Source organism: Panulirus ornatus, chromosome 9 (assembly GCF_036320965.1).
Source record: "Panulirus ornatus isolate Po-2019 chromosome 9, ASM3632096v1, whole genome shotgun sequence".
Lineage (NCBI taxonomy): Eukaryota > Metazoa > Arthropoda > Malacostraca > Decapoda > Palinuridae > Panulirus > Panulirus ornatus.
In genome coordinates, this window is record NC_092232.1 from 18,989,625 (window position 1) to 19,017,242 (window position 27,618).

At 41.0% G+C, this 27,618-nt stretch overlaps 1 protein-coding gene and 1 long non-coding RNA gene across 6 annotated transcripts in view; one reads left to right on the forward strand and one right to left on the reverse strand.

Moving 5' to 3' along the window:
- LOC139750241 (NFX1-type zinc finger-containing protein 1) overlaps positions 1-27,618 on the forward strand; it is a 612,387-nt gene that overhangs the window by 558,110 nt on the left and 26,659 nt on the right. For 3 of the 5 annotated variants that reach the window (XM_071664746.1, XM_071664748.1, XM_071664747.1), the window contains 2 exons: positions 15,930-16,041; positions 27,146-27,366. In XM_071664746.1, the coding sequence (XP_071520847.1) occupies positions 15,930-16,041; positions 27,146-27,366 (333 nt within the window). Of the gene's footprint in view, positions 1-15,929; positions 16,042-17,110; positions 17,926-22,581; positions 23,577-27,145; positions 27,367-27,618 lie in introns of those variants that run through there. The other 2 variants (XM_071664749.1, XM_071664750.1) reach the window with 2 other exon arrangements.
- LOC139750243 (uncharacterized) overlaps positions 1-27,618 on the reverse strand; it is a 143,878-nt gene that overhangs the window by 14,645 nt on the left and 101,615 nt on the right. The gene's annotated exons all lie outside the window — the stretch shown is intronic.

Genomic DNA, 27,618 nt, shown 5'->3' on the forward strand with positions numbered 1-27,618 from the left:
TGATCCACTTCCTCTTCCATGGTTCCATCCGCTGCCAGATCCACTCCCAGATATCTAAAACACTTTACTTCCTCCAGTTTTTCTCCATTCAAACTTACCTCCTAATTGACTTGACCCTCAACCCTACTGTACCTAATAACCTTGCTCTTATTCACATTTACTCTTAACTTTCTTCTTTCACATACTTTACCAAACTCAGTCACCAGCTTCTGCAGTTTCTCACATGAATCAGCCACCAGCGCTGTATCACCAGCGAACAACGACTGACTCACTTCCCAAGCTCTCTCATCCCCAACAGACTTCATACTTGCCCCTCTTTTCAAAACTCGCATTCACCTCCCTAACAACCCCATCCATAAACAAATTAAACAACCATGGAGACATCACACACCCCTGCCGCAAACTCTTCATTCACCTCCCTAACAACCCCATCCATAAACAAATTAAACAACCATGGAGACATCACACACCCCTGCCGCAAACCTACATTCACTGAGAACCAATCACTTTCCTCTCTTCCTACACGTACACATGCCTTACATCCTCGATAAAAACTTTCCACTGCTTCTAACAACTTGCCTCCCACACCATATATTCTTAATACCTTCCACAGAGCATCTCTATGAACTCTTATCATATGCCTTCTCCAGATCAATAAATGCTACATACAAATCCATTTGCTTTTCTAAGTATTTCTCACATACATTCTTCAAAGCAAACACCTGATCCACACATCCTCTACCACTTCTGAAACCACACTGCTCTTCCCCAATCTGATGCTGTGTACATGCCTTCACCCTCTCAATCAATACCCTCCCCTATAATTTACCAGGAATACTCAACAAACTTATGTGGCATGAGAAGAGTGGGAGGTGGGTTGATTAGAAAGGGTAGTGAGTGGTGGGATGAAGAAGTAAGATTATTAGTGAAAGAGAAGAGAGAGGCATTTGGACGATTTTTGCAGGGAAAAAATGCAATTGAGTGGGAGATATATAAAAGAAAGAGACAGGAGGTCAAGAGAAAGGTGCAAGAGGTGAAAAAGAGGGCAAATGAGAGTTGGGGTGAGAGAGTATCATTAAATTTTAGGGAGAATAAAAAGATGTTCTGGAAGGAGGTAAATAAAGTGCGTAAGACAAGGGAGCAAATGGGAACTTCAGTGAAGGGCTCAAATGGGGAGGTGATAACAAGTAGTGGTGATGTGAGAAGGAGATGGAGTGAGTATTTTGAAGGTTTGGTGAATGTGTTTGATGATAGAGTGGCAGATATAGGGTGTTTTGGTCGAGGTGGTGTGCAAAGTGAGAGGGTTAGGGAAAATGATTTGGTAAACAGAGAAGAGGTAGTAAAAGCTTTGCGGAAGATGAAAGCCGGCAAGGCAGCAGGTTTGGATGGTATTGCAGTGGAATTTATTAAAAAAGGGGGTGACTGTATTATTGACTGGTTGGTAAGGTTATTTAATGTATGTATGACTCATGGTGAGGTGCCTGAGGATTAGCGGAATGTGTGCATAGTGCCATTGTACAAAGGCAAAGGGGATAAGAGTGAGTGCTCAAATTATATATATATATATATATATATATATATATATATATATATATATATATGTATATATATATATATACTTAAGTGTATCTCGCTTTTTAAACCAGGTATTACCAATCACCAGTCCTTTTTCAGCACATAAATCTACAAGCTCTTCACCATTTCCATTTACAAGACTGAACACCCCATGTATACCAATTATTCCCTCAACTGCCACATTACTCACCTTTGCATTCAAATCACCCATCACTATAACCCGGTCTCGTGCATCAAAACCACTAACACACTCATTCAGCTGCTTCCAAAACACTTGCCTCTCATGATCTTTCTTCTCATGCCGAGGTGCATATGCACCAATAATCACCCATCTCTCTCCATCAACTTTCAGTTTTACCCATATTAATCGAGAATTTACTTTCTTACATTCTATCACATACTCCCACAACTCCTGTTTCAGGAGTACTGCTACTCCTTCCCTTGCTCTTGTTCTCTCACTAACCCCTGACTTTACTCCCAAGACATTCCCAAACCACTCTTCCCCTTTACCCTTGAGCTTCGTTTCACTCAGAGCCAAAACATCCAGGTTCCTTTTCTCAAACATACTACCTATCTCTCCTTTTTTCACATCTTGGTTACATCCACACACATTTAGACACTCCAGTCTGAGCCTTCGAGGAGGATGAGCACTCCCCGCGTGACTCCTTCTTTTGTTTCCCATTTTAGAAAGTTAAAAGAAAATACAAGGAGGGGGGGATTTCTGGCCCCCCCGCTCCCGTCCCCTCTAGTCGCCTTCGACGACACGAGAGGAATGCGTGGGAAGTATTCTTTCACCCCTATCCCCAGGGATAATATATATATATATATATATATATATATATACATATATACATATATACATATATACATACATACACATACATACGCACATATACACACACACACACACACACACACATATACATATATATACATATGAAAAAAATGTAAGAAATAATTTAGAAAACTGAAACTTCTAGCTTGAAATGAAATGAAAAAAAATGAATGTCACATAATGGTTCAACCTCTGGCTATGGAAAAGGGAAATGTATAATTCATTTACACAAACATCAATAGTAGTTCTCATCAATTTAACCACTGTATCAATAAGCTTCAATGTCTAAGCTACATTTTTTCCAATTTCACTACTTTCTTGTCAAAGCACCATGTATGAAAACTATCACTCCAGTAACACAACTATAAACAGTTACTTCCCCTTTAAAAAAGTTCTGGGGAAGTCTGTCTCGATACACTGCGGGACACTCTACCACCTGGCGAGGTTTGTGTTGCAATGGTTCTTGATTCACAAACGTAGTAGCATCACTGGTGGGCGGAAGGACATTCTTGTAACCACAGCAAGGATCACAGTCCGTGCAACTCCATTATGATGGTTCTTCTCATGACGCGACGCTTAAGCTGTGACCATGGTTGAGAGCAGCCATTCATAGATTTCCAGCTGATGTGTTTTGGCTTTGGAGGGTTCAAATGGTAGCAAACGTTCTGACGTACCACCAGTCTCTTATCTTCATCGCGAGGCAGATGTGAAGTCACTTATCTTCATCCAAAATTATCCTCAACCAGTGGCTTGTTTAGGGTGAGCCACTAAAGGTGTCATAAAAACTCTTCTGTATGATAGACCAGGTGTACCTGTTCTTGTTGTTGTACGACCAAGGGACCTCGGCCTCGCTCATCTTGACTGCCTTGAACATCTTTTTATTCTCCCTAAAATTTAATGATACTCTCTCACCCCAACTCTCATTTGCCCTTTTTTTCACCTCTTGCACCTTTCTCTTGACCTCCTGTCTCTTTCTTGTATACATCTCCCACTCAATTGCATTTTTTCCCTGAAAAAATCATCCAAATGCCTCTCTTCTCTTTCACTAATAATCTTACTTCTTCATCCCACCACTCACTACCCTTTCTAATCAACCTACCTCCCACTCTTCTCATGCCACAAGCATCTTTTGCGCAATCCATCACTGATTCCCTAAATACATCCCATTCCTCCCCGACTCCCCTTACTTCCATTGTTCTCACCTTTTTCCATTCTGTACTCAGTCTGGAAGGAGGAAAATAAAGTGCTTAAGACAAGGGAGCAAATGGGAACTTCAGTGAAGGGCGCAAATGGGGAGGTGATAACAAGTAGTGATGATGTGAGAAGGAGATGGAGTGAGTATTTTGAAGGTTTGTTGAATGTGTTTGATGATAGAGTGGCAGATATAGGGTGTTTTGGTCGAGGTGGTGTACAAAGTGAGAGGGTTAGGGAAAATGATTTGGTAAACAGAGAAGAGTTAGTAAAAGCTTTGCAGAAGATGAAAGCCGGCAAGGCAGCAGGTTTGGATGGTATTGCAGTGGAATTTATTAAAAAAAGGGGGTGACTGTATTATTGACTGGTTGGTAAGGTTATTTAATGTATGTATGACTCATGGTGAGGTGCCTGAGGATTGGCGGAATGCGTGCATAGTGCCATTGTACAAAGGCAAAGGGGATAAGAGTGAGTGCTCAAATTACAGAGGTATAAGTTTGTTGAGTATTCCTGGTAAATTATATGGGAGGGTATTGATTGAGAGGGTGAAGGCATGTACAGAGCATCAGATTGGGGAAGAGCAGTGTGGTTTCAGAAGTGGTAGAGGATGTGTGGATCAGGTGTTTGCTTTGAAGAATGTATGTGAGAAATACTTATAAAAGCAAATGGATTTGTATGTAGCATTTATGGATCTGGAGAAGGCATATGATAGAGTTGATAGAGATGCGCTGTGGAAGGTATTAGGAATATATGGTGTGGGAGGCAAGTTGTTAGAAGCAGTGAAAAGTTTTTATCGAGGATGTAAGGCATGTGTACGTGTAGGAAGAGAGGAAAGTGATTGGTTCTCAGTAAATGTAGGTATGCGGCAGGGGTGTGTGATGTCTCCATGGTTGTTTAATTTGTTTATGGATGTGGTTGTTAGGGAGGTGAATGCAAGAGTTTTGGAAAGAGGGGCAAGTATGAAGTCTATTGTGGATGAGAGAGCTTGGGAAGTGAGTCAGTTGTTGTTCACTGATGATACAGCGCTGGTGGCTGATTCATGTGAGAAACTGCAAAAGCTGGTGACGGAGTTTGGTAAAGTGTGTGAAAAAGAAAGTTAAGAGTAAATGTGAATAAGAGCAAGGTTATTAGGTACAGTAGGGTTGAGGGTCAAGTCAATTGGGAGGTAAGTTTGAATGGAGAAAAACTGGAGGAAGTAAAGTGTTTTAGATATCTGGGAGTGGATCTGGCAGCGGATGGAACCATGGAAGCGGAAGTGGATCATAGGGTGGGGGAGGGGGTGAAAATCCTGGGAGCCTTAAAGGATGTGTGGAAGTCGAGAACATTATCTCGGAAAGCAAAAATGGGTATGTTTGAAGGAATAGTGGTTCCAACAATGTTGTATGGTTGCAAGGCGTGGGCTATGGATAGAGTTGTGCGCAGGAGGGTGGATGTGCTGGAAATGAGATGTTTGAGGACAATGTGTGGTGTGAGGTGGTTTGATCGAGTAAGTAACGTAAGGGTAAGAGAGATGTGTGGAAATAAAAAGAGCGTGGTTGAGAGAGCAGAAGAGGGTGTTTTGAAATGGTTTGGGCACATGGAGAGAATGAGTGAGGAAAGATTGACCAAGAGGATATATGTGTCGGAGGTGGAGGGAACGATGAGAAGTGGGAGACCAAATTGGAGGTGGAAAGATGGAGTGAAAAAGATTTTAGAACATGCAGGAGGAGGAAAGGAGGGCAAGGAATAGAGTGAATTGGATCGATGTGGTATACCGGGGTTGACGTGCTGTCAGTGGATTGAATCGGCATGTGAAGCGTCTGGGGTAAACCATGGAAAGCTGTGTAGGTATGTATATTTGCGTGTGTGGACGTGTATGTATATACATGTGTATGGGGGTGGGTTGGGCCATTTGTTTCGTCTGTTTCCTTGCGCTACCTCGCAAACACGGGAGACCGCGACAAAGCAAAAAAATATATATATATATATATATATATATATATATATATATATATATATATATATATATATATATAGTGTCGGTGGAAAGAAATGACACCTACAATGAAAACAAACACCAAATATGGGAGATAGGGGAAAAAATAATCAATCATGGTATTTTTATTCATCCTAATACTTCGTAATGTCTCCTCTGAGCTTCCTAACTTCTTCAAGACGGTCTGGCATGCTCCTGCCCAAGGATCTGAAGTATTCTTTGTCAATATTTTACCACACCTTGGTGATCGCCTCTTTTAGGCATGGGACGGATGTCATCTGGATAAGGGATAACTCATGCTGGATGTGTGCCCAGGCATTCTCAATTGGGTTAAGATCTGGGGAATTCCCAGCCACTCTAGCACTTCGATCTTTGTGTCCTCCAGCCACTTTTTGGCGAGGTCTTATCCATGACAAGGGGCCCCATCATGCATAAACACGCCTTGGGGCCAATGAAGGTCATAGAAATGGTGCATGTGATGCTTCAGCACATCCAAATAATTTGCAGCACGCATTGTCTCGTTTTTAGGGAGAAAAAATAAGTCCCCAGCTCTGTTGGTGCCACTGAAAATTCCCCAAACCATTACCGAAGAAGGGTGTTTGACGACTTTTGCGGTGTATCTAGGATGGTAGTGGTTGGAGTTTGGGCTTTGGCGGCAGCGCTTAACCCAAACATGTACTGTCTTGAAGGTCGATTCATCGGAAAAACAGGTCTGCAACCACTTCTCTGGGGTCCAGTCTTCGTATCTTTGTGCAAATTGAAGTGTACGGTGCTTAATGCCGGCTGTTACAAGCGGCTTCACTGCTGCATGTTGTGATAGGAGGTGGAGGTGAGGCTGCAAGCGTTTGCGAATGGTGCGGGTAGCAACGTTTCATAGCAGCTCAGGGTACATTTTATTGAGTTCTGTGGACGTAATAAACGGGTTTTTCAACACTTCGCGCCGAAGGATATTGTCTGTCTTCTGAGAGGTTTTTCTTGGCCTCCCCAAGTGTGGTTTAGGGGCCGGAACCTGGTTCGGGGCAAGCGCCCTGCTGGCAGCGAGAAGCCTCAAGATGGTTTACCGAGAACGTCCAACTCGGGCACAAATATCTTTAATGGAGACGTTTTCCTCCCTCAAAGCGAGGATACGGGACCTCTCCTAATGTGACGTCATAGTTCGACCCATATTTACTGATGTGGGGCACTATGGGGACACGAAATGGTGTTGGGCGGTATCTGGGAGGTAGCACAGGCAGTAGTGCTGAAATGATATGCCCACACACCGCAGAGTTTTCATGCAACTGGGGCAGTCAGTCCCCCTGAGTTACGCTCGAGGCATGAAAACATTCCAGATGTCACCAGAGAGAGCCACCGCTAACATAAGGTGGTTTGTGGCGGTCTTTTTTGAGACTTATTTTCCATTGCGTTTCAATGGGAGGAGTCATTTCTTTCCGCGACACTGTATGTATATATATATATATATATATATATATTTTTGCTTTGTCGCTGTCTCCCGCGTTTGCGAGGTAGCGCAAGGAAACAGACGAAAGAAATGTCCCAACCCACCCCCATACACATGTATATACATACGTCCACACATGCAAATATACATACCTACACAGCTTTCCATGGTTTACCCCAGACGTTTCACATGCCCTGATTCAATCCACTGACAGCACGTCAACCCCGGTATACCACATCGATCCAATTCACTCTATTCCTTGCCCTCCTTTCACCCTCCTGCATGTTCAGGCCCCGATCACACAAAATCTTTTTCACTCCATCTTTCCACCTCCAATTTGGTCTCCCACTTCTCCTCGTTCCCTCCACATCCGACACATATATCCTCTTGGTCAATCTTTCCTCACTCATTCTCTCCATGTGCCCAAACCATTTCAAAACACCCTCTTCTGCTCTCTCAACCACGCTCTTTTTATTTCCACACATCTCTCTTACCCTTACGTTACTTACTCGATCAAACCACCTCACACCACACATTGTCCTCAAACATCTCATTTCCAGCACATCCATCCTCCTGCGCACAACTCTATCCATAGCCCACGCCTCGCAACCATACAACATTGTTGGAACCACTATTCCTTCAAACATACCCATTTTTGCTTTCCGAGATAATGTTCTCGACTTCCACACATTCTTCAAGGCTCCCAGAATTTTCACCTCCTCCCCCACCCTATGATCCACTTCCACTTCCATGGTTCCATCCGCTGCCAGATCCACTCTCAGATATCTAAAACACTTTACTTCCTCTAGTTTTTCTCCATTCAAACTTACCTCCCAATTGACTTGACCCTCAACCCTATTGTACCTAATAACCTTGCTCTTATTCACATTTACTCTTAACTTTCTTCTTTCACACACTTTACCAAACTCAGTCACCAGCTTCTGCAGTTTCTCACATGAATCAGCCACCAGCGCTGTATCATCAGCAAACAACAACTGACTCACTTCCCAAGCCCTCTCATCCCCAACAGACTTCATACTTGCCCCTCTTTCCAAAACTCTTGCATTCACCTCCCTAACAACCCCATCCATAAACAAATTAAACAACCATGGAGACATCACACACCCCTGCCGCAAACCTACATTCACTGAGAACCAATCACTTTCCTCTCTTCCTACACGTACACATGCCTTACATCCTCGATAAAAACTTTTCACTGCTTCTAACAACTTGCCTCCCACACCATATATTCTTAATACCTTCCACAGAGCATCTCTATCAACTCTATCATATGCCTTCTCCAGATCCATAAATGCTACATACAAATCCATTTGCTTTTCTAAGTATTTCTCACATACATTCTTCAAAGCAAACACCTGATCCACACATCCTCTAATATATATATATTTGTATGTAGCATTTATGGATCTGGAGAAGGCATATGATAGAGTTGATAGAGATGCTCTGTGGAAGGTATTAAGAATATATGATGTGGGACGCAAGTTGTTAGAAGTAGTGAAAAGTTTTTATCGAGGATGTAAGGCATGTGTACGTGTAGGAAGAGAGGAAAGTGATTGGTTCTCAGTGAATGTAGGTTTGCGGCAGGGGTGTGTGATGTCTCCATGGTTGTTTAATTTGTTTATGGATGGGGTGGTTAGGGAGGTGAATGCAAGAGTTTTGGAAAGAAGGGCAAGTATGAAGTCTGTTGGGGATGAGAGAGCTTGGGAAGTGAGTCAGTTGTTGTTCGCTGATGATACAGCGCTGGTGGCTGATTCATGTGAGAAACTGCAGAAGCTGGTGACTGAGTTTGGTAAAGTGTGTGGAAGAAGAAAGTTAAGAGTAAATGTGAATAAGAGCAAGGTTGTTAGGTACAGTAGGGTTGAGGGTCAAGTCAATTGGGAGGTGAGTTTGAATGGAGAAAAACTGGAGGAATGAAGTGTTTTAGATATCTGGGAGTGGATCTGGCAGCGGATGGAACCATGGAAGCGGAAGTGGATCATAGGGTGAGGGAGGGGCGAAAATTCTGGGAGCCTTGAAGAATGTGTGGAAGTCGAGAACATTATCTCGGAAAGCAAAAATGGGTATGTTTGAAGGAATAGTGGTTCCAACAATGTTGTATGGTTGCGAGGTGTGGGCTATGGATAGAGTTGTGCGCAGGAGGATGGATGTGCTGGAAATGAGATGTTTGAGGACAATGTGTGGTGTGAGGGGAAATAAAAAGAGCGTGGTTGAGAGAGCAGAAAAGGGTGTTTTGAAATGGTTTGGGCACATGGAGAGAATGAGTGAGGAAAGATTGACCAAGAGGATATATGTGTCGGAGGTGAGGGAACGAGGAGAAGAGGGAGACCAAATTGGAGGTGGAAAGATGGAGTGAAAAAGATTTTGTGTGATCGGGGCATGAACATGCAGGAGGGTGAAAGGAGGGCAAGGAATAGAGTGAATTGGAGTGATGTGGTATACCGGGGTTGACGTGCTGTCAGTGGATTGAATCAAGGCATGTGAAGCGTCTGGGGTAAACCATGGAAAGCTGTGTAGGTATGTATATTTGCGTGTGTGGACGTATGTATATACATGTGTATGGGGGTGGGTTGGGCCATTTATTTCGTCTGTTTCCTTGCGCTACCTCGCAAACGCGGGAGACAGCGACAAAGCAAAAATATATATATATATATATATATATATATATATATATATATTCCTGTGAATGTGAATAAGAGCAAGGTTATTAGGTACAGTATGGTTGAGGGTCAAGTCAATTGGGAGGTAAGTTTGAATGGAGAAAAACTGGAGGAAGTAAAGTGTTTTAGATATCTGGGAGTGGATCTGGCAGCGGATGGAACCATGGAAGCGGAAGTGAATCATAGGGTGGGGGAGAGGGCGAAAATCGTGGGAGCCTTGAAGAATGTGTGGAAGTCGAGAACATTATCTCGGAAAGCAAAAATGGTTATGTTTGAAGGAATAGTGGTTCTTCCAACAATGTTGTATGGTTGTGAGGCGTGGGCTATGGATAGAGTTGTGCGCAGGAGGGTGGATGTGCTGGAAATGAGATGTTTGAGGACAATGTGTGGTGTGAGGTGGTTTGATCGAGTAAGCAATGTAAGGGTAAGAGAGATAAGTGGAAATAAAAAGAGCGTGGTTGAGAGAGCAGAAGAGGGTGTTTTGAAATGGTTTGGGCACATGGAGAGAATGAGTGAGGAAAGATTGACCAAGAGGATATATGTGCCGGAGGTGGAGGGAATGAGAAGTGGGAGACCAAATTGGAGGTGCAAAGATGGAGTGAAAAAGATTTTGAGTGATCGGGGCCTGAACATGCAGGAGGGTGAAAGGCGGGCAAGGAATAGAGTGAATTGCGATGTGGTATACCGGGGTTGACATGCTGTCAGTGGATTTAATCAGGGCATGTGAAGCGTCTGGGGTAAACCATGGAAAGCTGTGTGGGGCCTGGATGTGGAAAGGGAGCTGTGGTTTCGGGCATTATTGCATGACAGCTAGAGACTGAGTGTGAACGAACGAGGTCTTTGTTGTCTTTTCCTAGCGCTACCCCGCACACATGAGGGGGGAGGGGGATGGTATTCCATGTGTGGCGAGGTGGCGATGGGAATGAATAAAGGCAGACAGTATGAATTGTGTGCATGGGTATATATGTATGTATCTGTGTGTATATATATGTGTACATTGAGATGTATAGGTATGTATAATTGCGTGTGTGGACGTGTTTGTATATATATGTGTATGGGGGTGTGTTGGGCCATTTCTTTCGTCTGTTTCCTTGCGCTACCTCGCAAACGCGGGAGACAGCGACAAAGCAAAATAATAAATAAATATATATCCCTGGGGATAGGGGAGAAAGAATACTTCCCATGTATTCCCTGCGTATCGTAGAAGGCGACTAAAAGGGGAAGGAGCGGGGGGGCTGGAAATCCTCCCTTCTCTTTTTTTTTTTATTTTTTTTATTTTATTTTTTACTTTTTTTTTTTTTTTTTTTTTTTTTTTTTTTTTTTTTCTCAAAAGAAGGAACAGAGAAGGGGGCCAGGTGAGGATATTCCCTCAAAGGCCCAGCCCTCTGTTCTTAACGCTACCTCGCTAATGTGGGAAATGGCGAATAGTTTGAAAAAAAAAATATATATATATATATATAAATATATATATATATATATATATATATATATATATATATATGGTGAAAAAAAGGGCAAATGAGAGTTGGGGTGAGAGAGTATCATTAAATTTTAGGGAGAATAAAAAGATGTTCTGGAAGGAGGTAAATAAAGTGCATAAGACAAGGGAGCAAATGGGAACTTCAGTGAAGGGCGCAAATGGGGAGGTGATAACAAGTAGTGGTGATGTGAGAAGGAGATGGAGTGAGTATTTTGAAGGTTTGTTGAATGTGTTTGATGATAGAGTGGCAGATATAGGGTGTTTTGGTCGAGGTGGTGTGCAAAGTGAGAGGGTTAGGGAAAATGATTTGGTAAACAGAGAAGAGGTAGTGAAAGCTTTGGGGAAGATGAAAGCCGGCAAGGCAGCAGGTTTGGATGGTATTGCAGTGGAATTTATAAAAAAAGGGGGTGACTGTATTGTTGACTGGTTGGTAAGGTTATTTAATGTATGTATGACTCATGGTGAGGTGCCTGAGGATTGGCGGAATGCGTGCATAGTGCCATTGTACAAAGGCAAAGGGGATAAGAGTGAGTGCTCAAATTACAGAGGTATAAGTTTGTTGAGTATTCCTGGTAAATTATATGGGAGGGTATTGATTGAGAGGGTGAAGGCATGTACAGAGCATCAGATTGGGGAAGAGCAGTGTGGTTTCAGAAGTGGTAGAGGATGTGTGGATCAGGTGTTTGCTTTGAAGAATGTATGTGAGAAATACTTAGAAAAGCAAATGGATTTGTATGTAGCATTTATGGATCTGGAGAAGGCATATGATAGAGTTGATAGAGATGCTCTGTGGAAGGTATTAAGAATATATGGTGTGGGAGGAAAGTTGTTAGAAGCAGTGAAAAGTTTTTATCGAGGATGTAAGGCATGTGTACGTGTAGGAAGAGAGGAAAGTGATTGGTTCTCAGTGAATGTAGGATTGCGGCAGGGGTGTGTGATGTCTCCATGGTTGTTTAATTTGTTTATGGATGGGGTTGTTAGGGAGGTAAATGCAAGAGTTTTGGAAAGAGGGGCAAGTATGAAGTCTGTTGGGGATGAGAGAGCTTGGGAAGTGAGTCAGTTGTTGTTCGCTGATGATACAGCGCTGGTGGCTGATTCATGTGAGAAACTGCAGAAGCTGGTGACTGAGTTTGGTAAAGTGTGTGGAAGAAGAAAGTTAAGAGTAAATGTGAATAAGAGCAAGGTTATTAGGTACAGTAGGGTTGAGGGTCAAGTCAATTGGGAGGTGAGTTTGAATGGAGAAAAACTGGAGGAAGTGAAGTGATTTAGATATCTGGGAGTGGATCTGGCAGCGGATGGAACCATGGAAGCGGAAGTGGATCATAGGGTGGGGGAGGGGGCGAAAATTCTGGGGGCCTTGAAGAATGTGTGGAAGTCGAGAACATTATCTCGGAAAGCAAAAATGGGTATGTTTGAAGGAATAGTGGTTCCAACAATGTTGTATGGTTGCGAGGCGTGGGCTATGGATAGAGTTGTGCGCAGGAGGATGGATGTGCTGGAAATGAGATGTTTGAGGACAATGTGTGGTGTGAGGTGGTTTGATCGAGTGAGTAACGTAAGGGTAAGAGAGATGTGTGGAAATAAAAAGAGCGTGGTTGAGAGAGCAGAAGAGGGTGTTTTGAAATGGTTTGGGCACATGGAGAGAATGAGTGAGGAAAGATTGACCAAGAGGATATATGTGTCGGAGGTGGAGGGAGCAAGGAGAAGAGGGAGACCAAATTGGAAGTGGAAAGATGGAGTGAAAAAGATTTTGTGTGATCGGGGCCTGAACATGCAGGAGGGTGAAAGGAGGGCAAGGAATAGAGTGAATTGGAGCGATGTGGTATACCGGTGTTGACGTGCTGTCAGTGGATTGAATCAAGGCATGTGAAGCGTCTGGGGTAAACCATGGAAAGCTGTGTAGGTATGTATATTGCGTGTGTGGACGTATGTATATACATGTGTATGGGGGGGGTTGGGCCATTTCTTTCGTCTGTTTCCTTGCGCTACCTCGCAAACGCGGGAGACAGCAACAAAGTATAAAAAAAAAAAAAAAGAAAAGAATATATGTATATATATATATATATATATATATATATATATATATATATATATATATATATATATATATATTTTTTTGGGGGGGGGGGGGGGGGAGGGTGATTATTGGTGCATATGCACCTGGGCATGAGAAGAAAGATCATGAGAGGCAAGTGTTTTGGGAGCAGCTGAGTGAGTGTGTAAGTAGTTTTGATGCACGAGACCGGGTTATAGTGATGGGTGGAGGACAATGTGATTTATGCGTTACAGTAAGAGTTCAGCCACTCACTTGATTGACATATTCTCTACTTTTTCATGTACTCCTTTCATTTTCCTTTATGAAAACAGAAAACTTGACATTTTCCTGGCTCATCCTGAATGGGGAAAACATTAAGTCATGCAGCATTAAGAAAAGTTGTAAGAATAAATCTAGTGATATAAGATATCCCAGAATGGATTCAACTTTGATGGATACTTAAGTAACTGGCATTAAACAAAAGATGCATATTTAGTGAAACCAATTGAACTCGTGTAGGATATGTAACATAAGTTATATAGATTTTTTTTTTTTTTTTTTTTTTTTTGTCGCTGTCTCCCGCGTTTGCGAGGTAGCGCAAGGAAACAGACGAAAGAAATGGCCCAACCCACCCCCATACACATGTATATACATACCTCCACACACGCAAATATACATACCTACACAGCTTTCCATGGTTTACCCCAGACGCTTCACATGCCCTGATTCAATCCACTGACAGCACGTCAACCCCGGTATACCACATCGATACAATTCACTCTATTCCTTGCCCTCCTTTCACCCTCCTGCATGTTCAGGCCCCGATCACACAAAATCTTTTTCACTCCATCTTTCCACCTCCAGTTTGGTCTCCCACTTCTCCTCGTTCCCTCCACCTCCGACACATATATCCTCTTGGTCAATCTTTCCTCACTCATTCTCTCCATGTTCCCAAACCATTTCAAAACACCCTCATCTGCTCTCTCAACCATGCTCTTTTTATTTCCACACATCTCTCTTACCCTTACGTTACTTACTCGATCAAACCACCTCACACCACACATTGTCCTCAAACATCTCATTTCCAGCACATAGATATCCTTATAAATTCTCACTGACAGTTAAGCAATGTGGTGGATTGTCAGATCACTACAGAATATTTTTTAAGTGTGATGATGGGTTGACCTAATATAAGTAATCTAGATGTTCATGAAAAGTCTCACAGACGTATGAAAAAATGTCATGGATTACCTAATTACTACAATATATTTAATTTGAAAGTGGATCAACCAATTTGTCCAGATGCTTAAGAGAGTTATTTTCAGTAAAAAGTAAACGTAATTATCATTGGTTTGCATTGTATTGCATTGGAAGGTATTTACTACAAACACAAACCTTTATCAGTGAAGTATTCTCAGTCTACAGGTGAGTTGCATGAATAGTTTAGCACATACAATTAAAGGATCACATATAATGATATTAATTCATGTCTTAACATATGTCTCCAGAGGATGAGAAAGATAGTAGAACAAAAGGTACTGGATTGAGAGGAAAAGTCTAAAGCTAGGTCTGATTGTTGCACAAGTGGATTTTTTTTACAAAGAAACCGCTGATGATATTAACTTCATGGTTTTATGGAGCCAGTTGCTCATTATATTTAGATCTCTATTATAGTAATCAGGATGTGTTCCATTAAGGAAAAGATTTGTCAGTTCCCCTCTCAGTGTTTGGAATGTATTATTCTTAAGTTTGTGCATAATGATCAATGCCTTGAATTGGGGAGGAATGATATGATTACATGACACAACAAAACTAGGCTAAAGAGTCAGAACACACAGCAAAAACTTGGCTAAAGAGTCAGAAAATTATTTAGAAATTACTTCTTTAAGAATAGAGAGGGGGGGGGGCAAATATAACAATGTAATCACAGATTGTAATTGTAAATGACAAAGATGAGGTGGGCCATCAGTGTGAAAGTCCCTCCCCAGAAGCACTAATAGCAATAATATACCACAGTTATCCCTGGGGATAGGGGATTAAGAATACTTCCCACATATTCCCTGCGTGTCGTAGGAGGCGACTAAAAGGGGAGGGAGCGGGGGGCTGGAAATCCTCCCCTCTCATTTTTTTTTTTTTTTTTTTTTTTTTCCCCCAAAAAGAAGGAACAGAGGGGGCCAGGTGAGGATATTCCAAAAAAGGGCCAGTCCTCTGTTCTTAACGCTACCTCGCTAACGCGGGAAATGACGAATAGTTTAAAAGAAAAGAAAGAAAAAGTTATCTAAGGTATGGTAGGATCATCTCGTGTCAGAGTGTTAGGTATGAAGGAATCTTTGATGTAATCAGTGTATGATTTTCAAGTCTGTTGAGTGTAGTAAATCAGTTTTGTTAGAAGAGTCTGTGTACCTTCAAAAAGAAGAGCCTTTAAGAATTCATGTTAATGTTACCTTCTCTGATTAGTGTGTGTGTAGAATTTGTAGATTTTTTTTCTGTGGCCAAAACATTCTTGTATTTAGTTGATCATAATGAGTATCAGTATTACTTGTTTTGAGGGCCATGATTGACTTTCCATGTTAGGTCTTGTTATTGCGACCAGATTTGGCCACCCAGAATACTTAGTGCATGCTTGTCTTAATCAGCATTTAGTTATTTACTTCACTCAAACTTCATAACAAGTTAGTAAGATTTTCTTGTAATCATTATTTTTACTCTTTACCCCCAGATGCCAGCATCCTTGCACTGCTAACTGCCCACCATGTCAAGAACAATGCCAGTGGCATTGTGAACATAGCCAGTGTCGTAAAAATTGTGGGGTGCCATGTGTTGTCTGTCAGGTGAGAAACTTTTTCTTGATAATGGTACAGTGAGTGTATTGCAACGTTGTAGTTTAGATTAAAATCCATTGTGTTGTTAAGACCTTGATCACGTGTAGTTAAAGTCTGAACTAAACATTAATTTTGGAATGTTGTTGGGGATCATGTGGAGTTTGAATAAAGAATCACTCTGCCATCTCTAGTCAGGATTCTATCCTTTGGCACAGTTAAGAGCACCGATGCTTCATGAAATGGCACTTATGCTTATGGATTTTGCCTCTATTGTTGTCCAAGGTGTAGTCATAATCCAGATATCCATGTTGTGTGTAGTCTTTTGTTTGCTCTGTTTTGAGACTATGGCAGTACTTCTTCCTTGATATATTAGTATTCTGACTTTATGCTAGCATCCAGCAAGCATCCAAGATTCACTTATGAATATATAAATGCTAATTGTATGACAAGAAAGCACATTATGTTTACCATTTTAAGAAAATAGAAATTGTGTAAAAGTTAGAGAATGGCGAGCCAGTGTGATGGTTTTGTTTTTGGTTCTTCAAATATTTATGGCAGAAAGAAGCTATGAGAAGAGTTGCTCAAGTTTCTAGCTGAAAGCAGGGTATAACTAAGCCAGAGTCAGCATGATTTTTTTTTGTGTCAGTTCTTATATTTAGGACATAAAGAAGCTATGAGAAAAGTTGATCAAGTTTTTTGAGGCAAGTGGGTTTAGTAAGGAGGAAACTATGAGAAAAGTTGATAATTTTTTGCTGAAAGTAAGGTGAGTAAGGGCAAAGCTAAGCCTAGGATAAGTTAAGGGGCAAGATGATCCAATCTTGATAAGCCAGTATGCATGTAATTTTAAACAAGTACTCAGTTCCAGCCCCATTATAATGTGAAAAGCTAATCCATGTGAATACTCCACTTGATAGATATGGAATTTTATGTTTAGCCTTGGCATCCACTTCATTAAAAGAATAGGTGGAAAGTTATCCATAGATAGGGGATGACAAAATTCAGGAAAACCTAATCAAAGAATGATTTATTGTGCCTTTTTCCAAATACTGATGTATTCTAATTGTTTCTTTGTCCACAGTGGGTATTGTTCTGAAAAAGGATTCTAAAACGAACGTTAACAATAAAGGGCAGAGGTTGTACTTTAGACTTATTGAATTTATTCACTTTATTATAAAGCTATAATTGTTTGATTTTGCATGAGATAAGTCTGTGTCAGATATGTAGAAGAGATTAAACCCCCTATATTTTATACCAAAAGAGTCATGCATTAACACAAGAGAGGGACTACTGAGAGTCATGTTAACATGATTACCATTAACTGGTAATGTATGTTTACACGTTTATTAGGAGATCAAGAACCAGGGGCCAAAATATACACTGAGATATGCTGGGTAACTATAAAAGTGTAAAAATCAGTGTACAGTACTTTATCATATACACAAAAGGCTAATTAGATAAATATTGATGAAAATATAAAAATTTCAGATAAATACTTAAAAAACTTCAAAAATTGTTTAGTAATATTGGGCAGCAGCTTCCACCAAGGCAAGAAGTCTGACTCTCTTGAGCATGTGGTGGCAACACAATCAACAATTTTATGTTGCAATATAGCTTTACAACATCGTTAAAGCCTCCAGCTCATTATGATTGAAAGTTTGTGTCATAACTCAATCAACTGAGTGCAGGATGTGAAAGTTTGTGTCATAACTCAATCAGCTGAGTGCAGGATGGTGTATGGTTGTGCCATATGGTAGTCCTGGAAGGATTCATGTTGTTTCACTTGATCCTCAACACATTTTGAGCCATTAATGATTTTATTTCAGTACTTATACACCTGGATAGAATAGAATAATTAAGCAGTCAGTCCTGTATGCATATCTCTCATATCATTGGTACATTATTTCTCACATATTGATTCAACCACATTTTTAGCGTTGTATTATATATACACAATGGAGAAAAACTGGAGGAAGTGAAGTGTTTTAGATATCTGGGAGTGGATCTGGCAGCGGATGGAACCATGGAAGCGGAAGTGGATCATAGGGTGGGGGAGGGGGCAAAAATTCTGGGGGCCTTGAAGAATGTGTGGAAGTCGAAAACATTATCTCGGAAAGCAAAAATGGGTATGTTTGAAGGAATAGTGGTTCCAACAATGTTGTATGGTTGCGAGGCGTGGGCTATGGATAGAGTTGTGCGCAGGAGGATGGATGTGCTGGAAATGAGATGTTTGAGGACAATGTGTGGTGTGAGGTGGTTTGATCGAGTGAGTAACGTAAGGGTAAGAGAGATGTGTGGAAATAAAAAGAGCGTGGTTGAGAGAGCAGAAGAGGGTGTTTTGAAATGGTTTGGGCACATGGAGAGAATGAGTGAGGAAAGATTGACCAAGAGGATATATGTGTCGGAGGTGGAGGGAACGAGGAGAAGAGGGAGACCAAATTGGAGGTGGAAAGATGGAGTGAAAAAGATTTTGTGTGATCAGGGCCTGAACATGCAGGAGGGTGAAAGGAGGGCAAGGAATAGAGTGAATTGGAGCGATGTGGTATACCGGGGTTGACGTGCTGTCAGTGGATTGAATCAAGGCATGTGAAGCGTCTGGGGTAAACCATGGAAAGCTGTGCAGGTATGTATATTTGCGTGTGTGGACGTATGTATATACATGTGTATGGGGGTGGGTTGGGCCATTTCTTTCGTCTGTTTCCTTGCGCTACCTCGCAAACGCGGGAGACAGCGACAAAGTATAATATAAAAAAACAATATATATATATATATATTTTTTTATATATATATATATATATATAATTTACCAGGAATACTCAACAAACTTATACCTCTGTAATTTGAGCACTCACTCTTATCCCCTTTGCCTTTGTACAATGGCACTATGCACGCATTCCGCCAATCCTCAGGCACCTCACCATGAGTCATACATACATTAAATAACCTTACCAACCAGTCAACAATACAGTCACCCCCTTTCTTAATAAATTCCACTGCAATACCATCCAAACCTGCTGCCTTGCCGGCTTTCATCTTCCGCAAAGCTTTTACTACCTCTTCTCTGTTTACCAAATCATTTTCCCTAACCCTCTCACTTTGCACACCACCTCGACCAAAACACCCTATATCTGCCACTCTGTCATCAGACACATTCAACAAACCTTCAAAATACTCATTCCATCTCCTTCTCACATCACCGCTACTTGTTATCACCTCCCCATTTACGCCCTTCACTGAAGTTCCCATTTGCTCCCTTGTCTTACGCACCCTATTTACCTCCTTCCAGAACATCTTTTTATTTTCCCTAAAATTTACTGATAGTCTCTCACCCCAACTCTCATTTGCCCTTTTTTTCACCTCTTGCACCTTTCTCTTGACCTCCTGTCTCTTTCTTTTATACTTCTCCCACTCAATTGCATTTTTTCCCTGCAAAAATCGTCCAAATGCCTCTCTCTTCTCTTTCACTAATACTCTTACTTCTTCATCCCACCACTCACTACCCTTTCTAAACAGCCCACCTCCCACTGGGAGGGTATTGATTGAGAGGGTGAAGGCATGTACAGAGCATCAGATTGGGGAAGAGCAGTGCGGTTTTAGAAGTGGTAGAGGATGTGTGGATCAGGTGTTTGCTTTGAAGAATGTATGTGAGAAATACTTAGAAAAGCAAATGGATTTGTATGTAGCATTTATGGATCTGGAGAAGGCATATGATAGAGTTGATAGAGATGCTCTGTGGAAGGTATTAAGAATATATGGTGTGGGAGGCAAGTTGTTAGAAGCAGTGAAAAGTTTTTATCGAGGATGTAAGGCATGTGTACGTGTAGGAAGAGAGGAAAGTGATTGGTTCTCAGTGAATGTAGGTTTGCGGCAGGGGTGTGTGATGTCTCCATGGTTGTTTAATTTGTTTATGGATGGGGTTGTAAGGGAGGTAAATGCAAGAGTCCTGGAAAGAGGGGCAAGTATGAAGTCTGTTGGGGATGAGAGAGCTTGGGAAGTGAGTCAGTTGTTGTTCGCTGATGATACAGCGCTGGTGGCTGATTCATGTGAGAAACTGCAGAAGCTGGTGACTGAGTTTGGTAAAGTGTGTGGAAGAAGAAAGTTGAGAGTAAATGTGAATAAGAGCAAGGTTATTAGGTACAGTAGGGGTGAGGGTCAAGTCAATTGGGAGGTGAGTTTGAATGGAGAAAAACTGGAGGAAGTGAAGTGTTTTAGATATCTGGGAGTGGATCTGTCAGCGGATGGAACCATGGAAGCGGAAGTGGATCATAGGGTGGGGGAGGGGGCGAAAATTTTGGGAGCCTTGAAAAATGTGTGGAAGTCGAGAACACTATCTCGGAAAGCAAAAATGGGTATGTTTGAGGGAATAGTGGTTCCAACAATGTTGTATGGTTGCGAGGCGTGGGCTATGGATAGAGATGTGCGCAGGAGGATGGATGTGCTGGAAATGAGATGTTTGAGGACAATGTGTGGTGTGAGGTGGTTTGATCGAGTAAGTAACGTAAGGGTAAGAGAGATGTGTGGAAATAAAAAGAGCGTGGTTGAGAGAGCAGAAGAGGGTGTTTTGAAATGGTTTGGGCACATGGAGAGAATGAGTGAGGAGAGATTGACCAAGAGGATATATGTGTCGGAGGTGGTGGGAACGAGGAGAAGAGGGAGACCAAATTGGAGGTGGAAAGATGGAGTGAAAAAGATTTTGTGTGATCGGGGCCTGAACATGCAGGAGGGTGAAAGGAGGGCAAGAAATAGAGTGAATTGGAGTCATGTGGTATACAGGGGTTGACGTGCTGTCAGTGGATTGAAGCAAGGCATGTGAAGCGTCTGGGGTAAACCATGGAAAGCTGTGTAGGTATGTATATTTGCGTGTGTGGACGTGTGTATGTACATGTGTATGGGGGGGGGGGGGGGTTGGGCCATTTCTTTCGTCTGTTTCCTTGCGCTACCTCGCAAACGCGGGAGACAGCGACAAAGTATAAAAAAAAAAAAAAAAAAAAAAAAAAAAAATATATATATATATATATATATATATATATATATATATATATATATATATATATTTTTTTTTTTTTTTTTTTTTTTCTTAATAGTTTGAATAGTTTGAATAGGGTGGAGGGTAATAGTTTGAATAGTTTGAAAGAAAAAAAAGAAAAAATCAAAATTTTATATATCAAATGATATAAATGTAAATAAAGCAAGTTTATTAGGTTAAGCAGGGTTGAAGGACAGTTTAATCAGGGTGTGAGTTTGATAGGTAGTGTTAGTAGTAGTTAGTTGGCAGCCGATGACCCCATGGCTATAGGGAGGTTTAGTGACAGCTGCATAATGAGCCAGCTTTTAATTGGATGTCAAGTTGCACTCCCCTGACCCCTACATGGACTACTAGCATTCAGTCCACAAATATACTGTCTCTCCTTGTCTTACATAACACTTAACAACACTGAATTCATACAGCTCATTCTTCATAACTCTAAATTTTCCTGCAGTGAGTACTATGTGCTAACCCCGTCTTTTGGCAAAATGGTAGGATCATTAGAAAGAAATATTTGGTAGGAACATTTAGGCTGGAGCATTAGGTAATAGTAGTTGTTAGGAGCATAATTTAGTAGTAGTAGGTAGGGGCATTAGGTAGTAGTAGTCAGTAGGAACATTTGGTAGGAGCCTCTGCAAACACTGCATGAGTTGCCCTCTGCCAGTGGCCTATCAAGGGTGTGGCACTAAAGGCCAAGAAGTGGTGCGAGTTTTATAGTTATGGAGACATCATTGCTGTAGCCACCCCCTTGATGGAGATTCAGTTGGAACAGACATCAGAGATATAGATAAAGTTTGATAGGAGAAATATTGGAGGAAATAAAGTGTGTTAGATGACTTTGGGGTAGACATGTCAGTGAATGGAACTATGGAAGTGAGTCATAAGTCACTGGCGGTGGGTATTTGAAGGACCTGGGAGCACTGAAGAATGTGTGGAAAGAAAGATAGTTATCTTTGAAGGCAAAATTTGGTATGTTTGAAGGTAAAGTAATCCCATCAATATTATGTAGCTGTGAGGCATGGGCTATAGATGATTTTGTGTGGTAGCTGGATGTGTTGAAAATGAAATGTTTGAGGCCAGTATGTGATGTGAGGTGGTTTGATCAAGTAACAAAAGGGTAATGGAGAGTTGTGGTAATGAGTGTGGTTGAGAGAGCTGAAGATGGGTGTACTGAAATGGTTTGGACATAAGTAGAGAGTGAGTGAGGATAAATGTGTCAGAAGAAGAGGGAACAGTGAGTGCGGAGAGACTGGAGATGAAAGGATTTCATGAAAAGGATTTTGAGTGATTGGGGCCTGAACATGCAGGAGGGTGAACAGTGTGCATTAATTAGAGTGAATTGGAATGATGTGGTTTTCAGGGGCTGAAATTCTGTCACTGGAATTCACCAGGATATGTGAAGCAGCCAGGGTAAACCATAGAAAGGTCTTTGGGGCCTGATTGTGGATAGGGAGCTGTGGTTTTGGTGCAGTACACATGACAGCTAGAGAATGGATGTAAGCTGATGTGGCATGTGTTTGTTCCAGGTGCTGCTTCACTAATGCAGGAAACAGCAGTCAATTATGGAAAAAAATATACAATGCAGTTAACATTTAACTAGAATGGACTTAAATCTTGTGTGACAAGGCTCTCACGGGTGGGGAAGGCACTGTGAAGCTATGCAGCTGAAAGGCCAAGTTAGTGTGTCTATTTAAGGATGAACTTTTGACAAATTTGCCATGAGGTACTTGTACACTTTAAGCTTTCCGTTGAATAACCATTGTTGTTACTGGGATGTTACATAAATTCAGATCTTCAATTTGTCCAGATTAGTTTTACCAGCTTCAGTCTCTTAACTTTTAACCACCAAGCTAAGACTTCCATAAACCTTTTCCACTCATAGTTTGAGGAGTATACATTAGAATTGTGTAAGAATGCAGAATGCATTGCCACCATGTAGCCTCAAACGTTGAACTGCATACTATGGAGGGTACCAACACTTTCTAGTGAACCACCATGTAGCCTCAAACGTTGAACTGCATACTATGGTGGGTACCAACACTTTCTAGTGAACCATTGTCCATCAGAGTGATCACTGACTATTTTTGTTCTTGATTGTATGAATCTTTTCAAATTTTTATGGTTTCCTACATATTGATTAATTGTTCAAGGACAGCCAATATTTGAAATACCATACAATAATCCTGTGCATTTATGTATTTAAGTGGTGGATGTCTTTAATCCATGAGTGCCCCATAAAAATTTGCTCAGAGATATTTTAGCTCTTTTCATCCTTTACAGCAGTCTTTTATTACCCGGGATTACATTCGAGAAAATTTGGCACAGTTGTTACAAAATTTGTTCCTTATAATCACACAACAGCTGAGTGCATGGGTAGAGAAGATGAGCCCATTTTCAGCCCCATTATAATAGGAAAGGCCAAGCAACTTCAGTAGTTATAGATAAGTTAGCTTTGTGAATATTCATTCCTCTTGATAGATGGAATAGAGCATCCATTTCTTTAAAACAAAAGGTGGAAAGTTGTCCACAGATAAGAGAATAACAAAATTCATGAAAAGATTATAAATGAATGTTAAATTGTGCATGTTTTCCAAATATCATCGGTGGCATTGTAAGTTCACCACCTGCTTCCTCTCTTTAATTGAGAAAGGTGAAGAAGTCTCTCTTCTTCACTGTACTCACTAACAATTTATTTTTTACAACATGGCAGTGGCAGATAACATGGCCCAGTCAAGACAAATCAGTAGAAGTTAATCAGGGTTCTGCAGGTGTTTGTAGACCTGATTCTTAAAGTACAAAAGTTTTTATGATGAGGAAAAGACAAAAGAAGGGAAAAATTCCATGACTTAGCGGTCGAGCAAAAAAGGAGTTATCAAATCAATCTGTCCTTTAGTTGTCAGTCCTCACACACAAACTGCAGGAACCACCAGCTAATTGCATGCCATGAGTCCAAACTGTGGATGTGGGGACACATGCAGGGAGCTCACAAGAACAGTGGCCAAATTATACCTTTAGAATAGAGAGAGGGAGAAACAACATTTCAATGTACAAAGAGATAAGGTTGAAGAGAGTTGATGCCAGGAGAGTTGATGGGATGGAAGGCTTCCGATTCCATTCTAGTTATCAGATAGGTGGAGAGTAAGGCCTACAGATGTGTGAGCAGTTTTTCATACTTAGGGAAATAAAATCCATGCAGATGTGAAACAGCTGCTCACAGGAAAAATTATTATGGCACCAGTAGACTGTGTGATTTTGATTATGTAGGGTTTCTGGGACAGAGTGGAGATGATTATTTATGCCCAACATGTCCATATTGTTACAAGGTTGAAATGTTGTCTTTTGAAATTGAAAAAAGGTAAACATAATTTTAGAAATGGATATAGAATGAAATTGTATTTGTAGCTCTATTCAATTTATAAGGTTACTGCTTCCCCAATCTGAAATTCTGCACAGGTCAGGATTAATAGAGGAAATATGATCAGTACAAGAAAGAGTATAAAAGGGAGGAACGGAGGAAAAGTGAGTTGTATTTAAAGTGGAATCAACAGAATAAGTGAATAAGGTTAATAATGGTAGGGAGCAGGTCATGTATTGAGAGAAGAAAGAGAGTAGGTTATAGGACAGAACCCAGAGTAACACTACTGCCAATTAGACTGGATAGTGAAGTTGCTCTATCAACAACTACTATGATGGAACAGCCTGAGAGGAAACTATGCATTAGAGAAGAGAGAGAAGCAAGGAAACTTAAAGGTGGGATTTACAAAGCAAAGACTCATGCCACACCCTGTCAAATGCTTTGGAGATGTTGAGTGCCATAACAGAAGTTTCACCAAAATTCTTGTCAGAGGAGGACCAGAGGTGAGTCACATAGGAAAGAAGACCACTGTTAGACTTGGCACTTTGAACTTCATACTGATGATCTGAAAGAAAAGAATGGGATTCCAAGTGATTGAGAAAGTGTGAGTTTGAAAAACCTTGGAGATAGCAGAAGTAAGAGCAATGTGGCAATAGCTGGAGGGATTAGAGTAATCTCCTTTCTTAGGTATGGGCTGCACCAAGCAGAAGGAAAAGTCATGGTTTTTACACATGGCTGGTAAAGAATGGTGCTAGCTCAGAGGCACACTCCCTTAGAACATGTGAAGGTGTGCCATATGCCTTGTCCACTTGGATCTGGGAGAGTACCTAGATCATGCGTGAGGAGAAAATTGGAGAGAGCATAGATTCAGAGGGAGTTGGGGGCAGAGGATTAGAATCCGAATCATCCAGAATTGAGTTGAAGGAAGACAAGGTGCCTAAAAGAGCTGCTTTTTCCATTTGGAGAGTCAGCAATAGATCGATCATGTTGGAAAAGAGGAAGAAAGGTTGAATTACATGAAGTTGTTAGCGATGCTTTTGGTCAAGGACAAAAAAATATTTGTCTGTGGAAGAATTCAAGTCAGTAAACCATTTTATGAAAGTGTGCTTGACTCTTTGAAGAACAGCTTTGCAATGACTCCAGGAAGAAATATAAGCAGAGTGTTTTTCTGGGGAAGGGAAGAGCTTCATGGTTCGATATGCACTGTCCCTGATGCAGTGAGCAATAGAGCATAAGCAATCAAACCATGAGTGAGAACAAGATTTAGAAAATGGGATTTATGCCTCCATCCTGGCTGTGATAACCTTGCTATGCATTCACCACAAGATGAGGCATTTTGACGAGAAGCAGTACTGAACTCAGGGAAAGTCAGTAAAGAAGCTGTGCAGATAAGTAAACTCTCCCAAATTGCCTGTGTTGGCATCTCGAGGTGGGGATACAGGATAGATGTACCCAATTAGAAGTAATAGAAATAACTGTGGTCGGAGGACCCTTACGCAGCAGAATAACATATGTATAGTAATAGAATTCATAGTTGTAAAAGAGGGGAAGTGAAGGCTAAACAGACAATATTAGATTTCTTTTTGAAGAGAAGGGACACTTGTAAGGAGGAATAGACATCATTTACCTGAACTCACTTGACTGCCTGGTACCACCACCTTTGCCATCTGCATTATCAGACCCAGAGAACCCCTGCCACATAACCTCCTCCACTCGCTTCCCTCTCCATCAGTGCCAGATAGGAATTCAGGAACAGTCGTAAACATAAGTGTTGAAGTTAAGTTTGTATCTCATGCCTTTATTTACTGGATTTCAGTGTACAGTATGTGTATTATGGTATTATATATTTCCTGTTACATGTCTACTCTAGTTTTTTCACTGGTATACTATTTGGTACTGTCATGTTGATATTGAAACCCCCCTAGTCTCCACTGTTTACATTTTTTAATAATGTGTTTATGATTTACCAGACCAATTTCGGGTATGTAATTAACACACAAATTTAGAGTTTCCGTTGAGTGAAATAAACAGAAGTCTCACCATTCATTAGTGTTCATCCCTGATTTAAAACATTTCAACATATAATTGATAAAATGGTATGGTGAAGAGTTTTTCATGTTTTTTCCACACAGTTCACTTCAGCAGGTTTATACCAAGTGCGTTAATCAATAATCATGAACATATTCAACAAATTCAGGAGAATATAGTTGTAATAAATGGATGCCTAACCAGACATTAGTGATTTTTTTGTGTGCCTTCATGGCAGGCCACATGAAACTGAAGGGTTTTCTCGAGATAATTAGGGTAATTTAGGTAAGCTCCAAATAGAAAACTCAAATTAAGTTGCACAAAATATCACAGCGCCCGTGTATTCTCATAAGCCATGCAATTATTTTTCCTAAGCTGGTTCTAGATGGTCAAATGTTAAGGAACTTCAAAGGGTTGTGTTATATACATGAAGAAATCTTGAACTGTGTTAAATCATTAATGTTATATACTTAATTGAGGATGTTAAAAAGGTTAGTAACAAATTGAAAGAGAAGATGCCACTTCCACCTTGCATATAATTAAGAGAAATTTTCAGGAGATATTGCACATTTTGTATTGTACTTCTCTCACTTCAGGAACGCAATGTTTGTTAAGGAAGAACCCTGAAAAGATGAATTATGCAACATATTGTGTATGAGTCTTTAATTTGGCTGTGTCTGCATATTTACAAAATTTTTATGTTTCAGGAAAAATGTGAATGGAAGTGTGCGCACCAGAAGTGCAAGGAAAAGTGTGGAGAGCAGTGCTCAAGAAAGCCATGCATTCAGGCTTGCCCTAAGAAACTGACATGTGGCCACTCGTGTGTTGGGTTCTGTGGGGATCCCTGCCCACCATTGTGTCGTATATGTGATGTGGAGGAACTCACTGAATTTTTATTGTCGCGCCTTGAGGGAGATGATGATGCTAGGTGAGACAGCAGCAGCCTCACCAAAATTTAACTTATAAGCTTATTCATTTATCCCTCAATTATCTTACTATCTATCTGCTAATCAAATTGGGTGTCTGGGTATGTAACAAAAAACTTTATGACAAGCATGATGCCACACTCAAACAACACCAACCCGAACACCACCATTCAGTAATACTTGTTTACATTGGCATCTTAGCTATGTCTCTTCTGTGTATATCAACTGACTGTTCTACATCTATCTCATTCTTG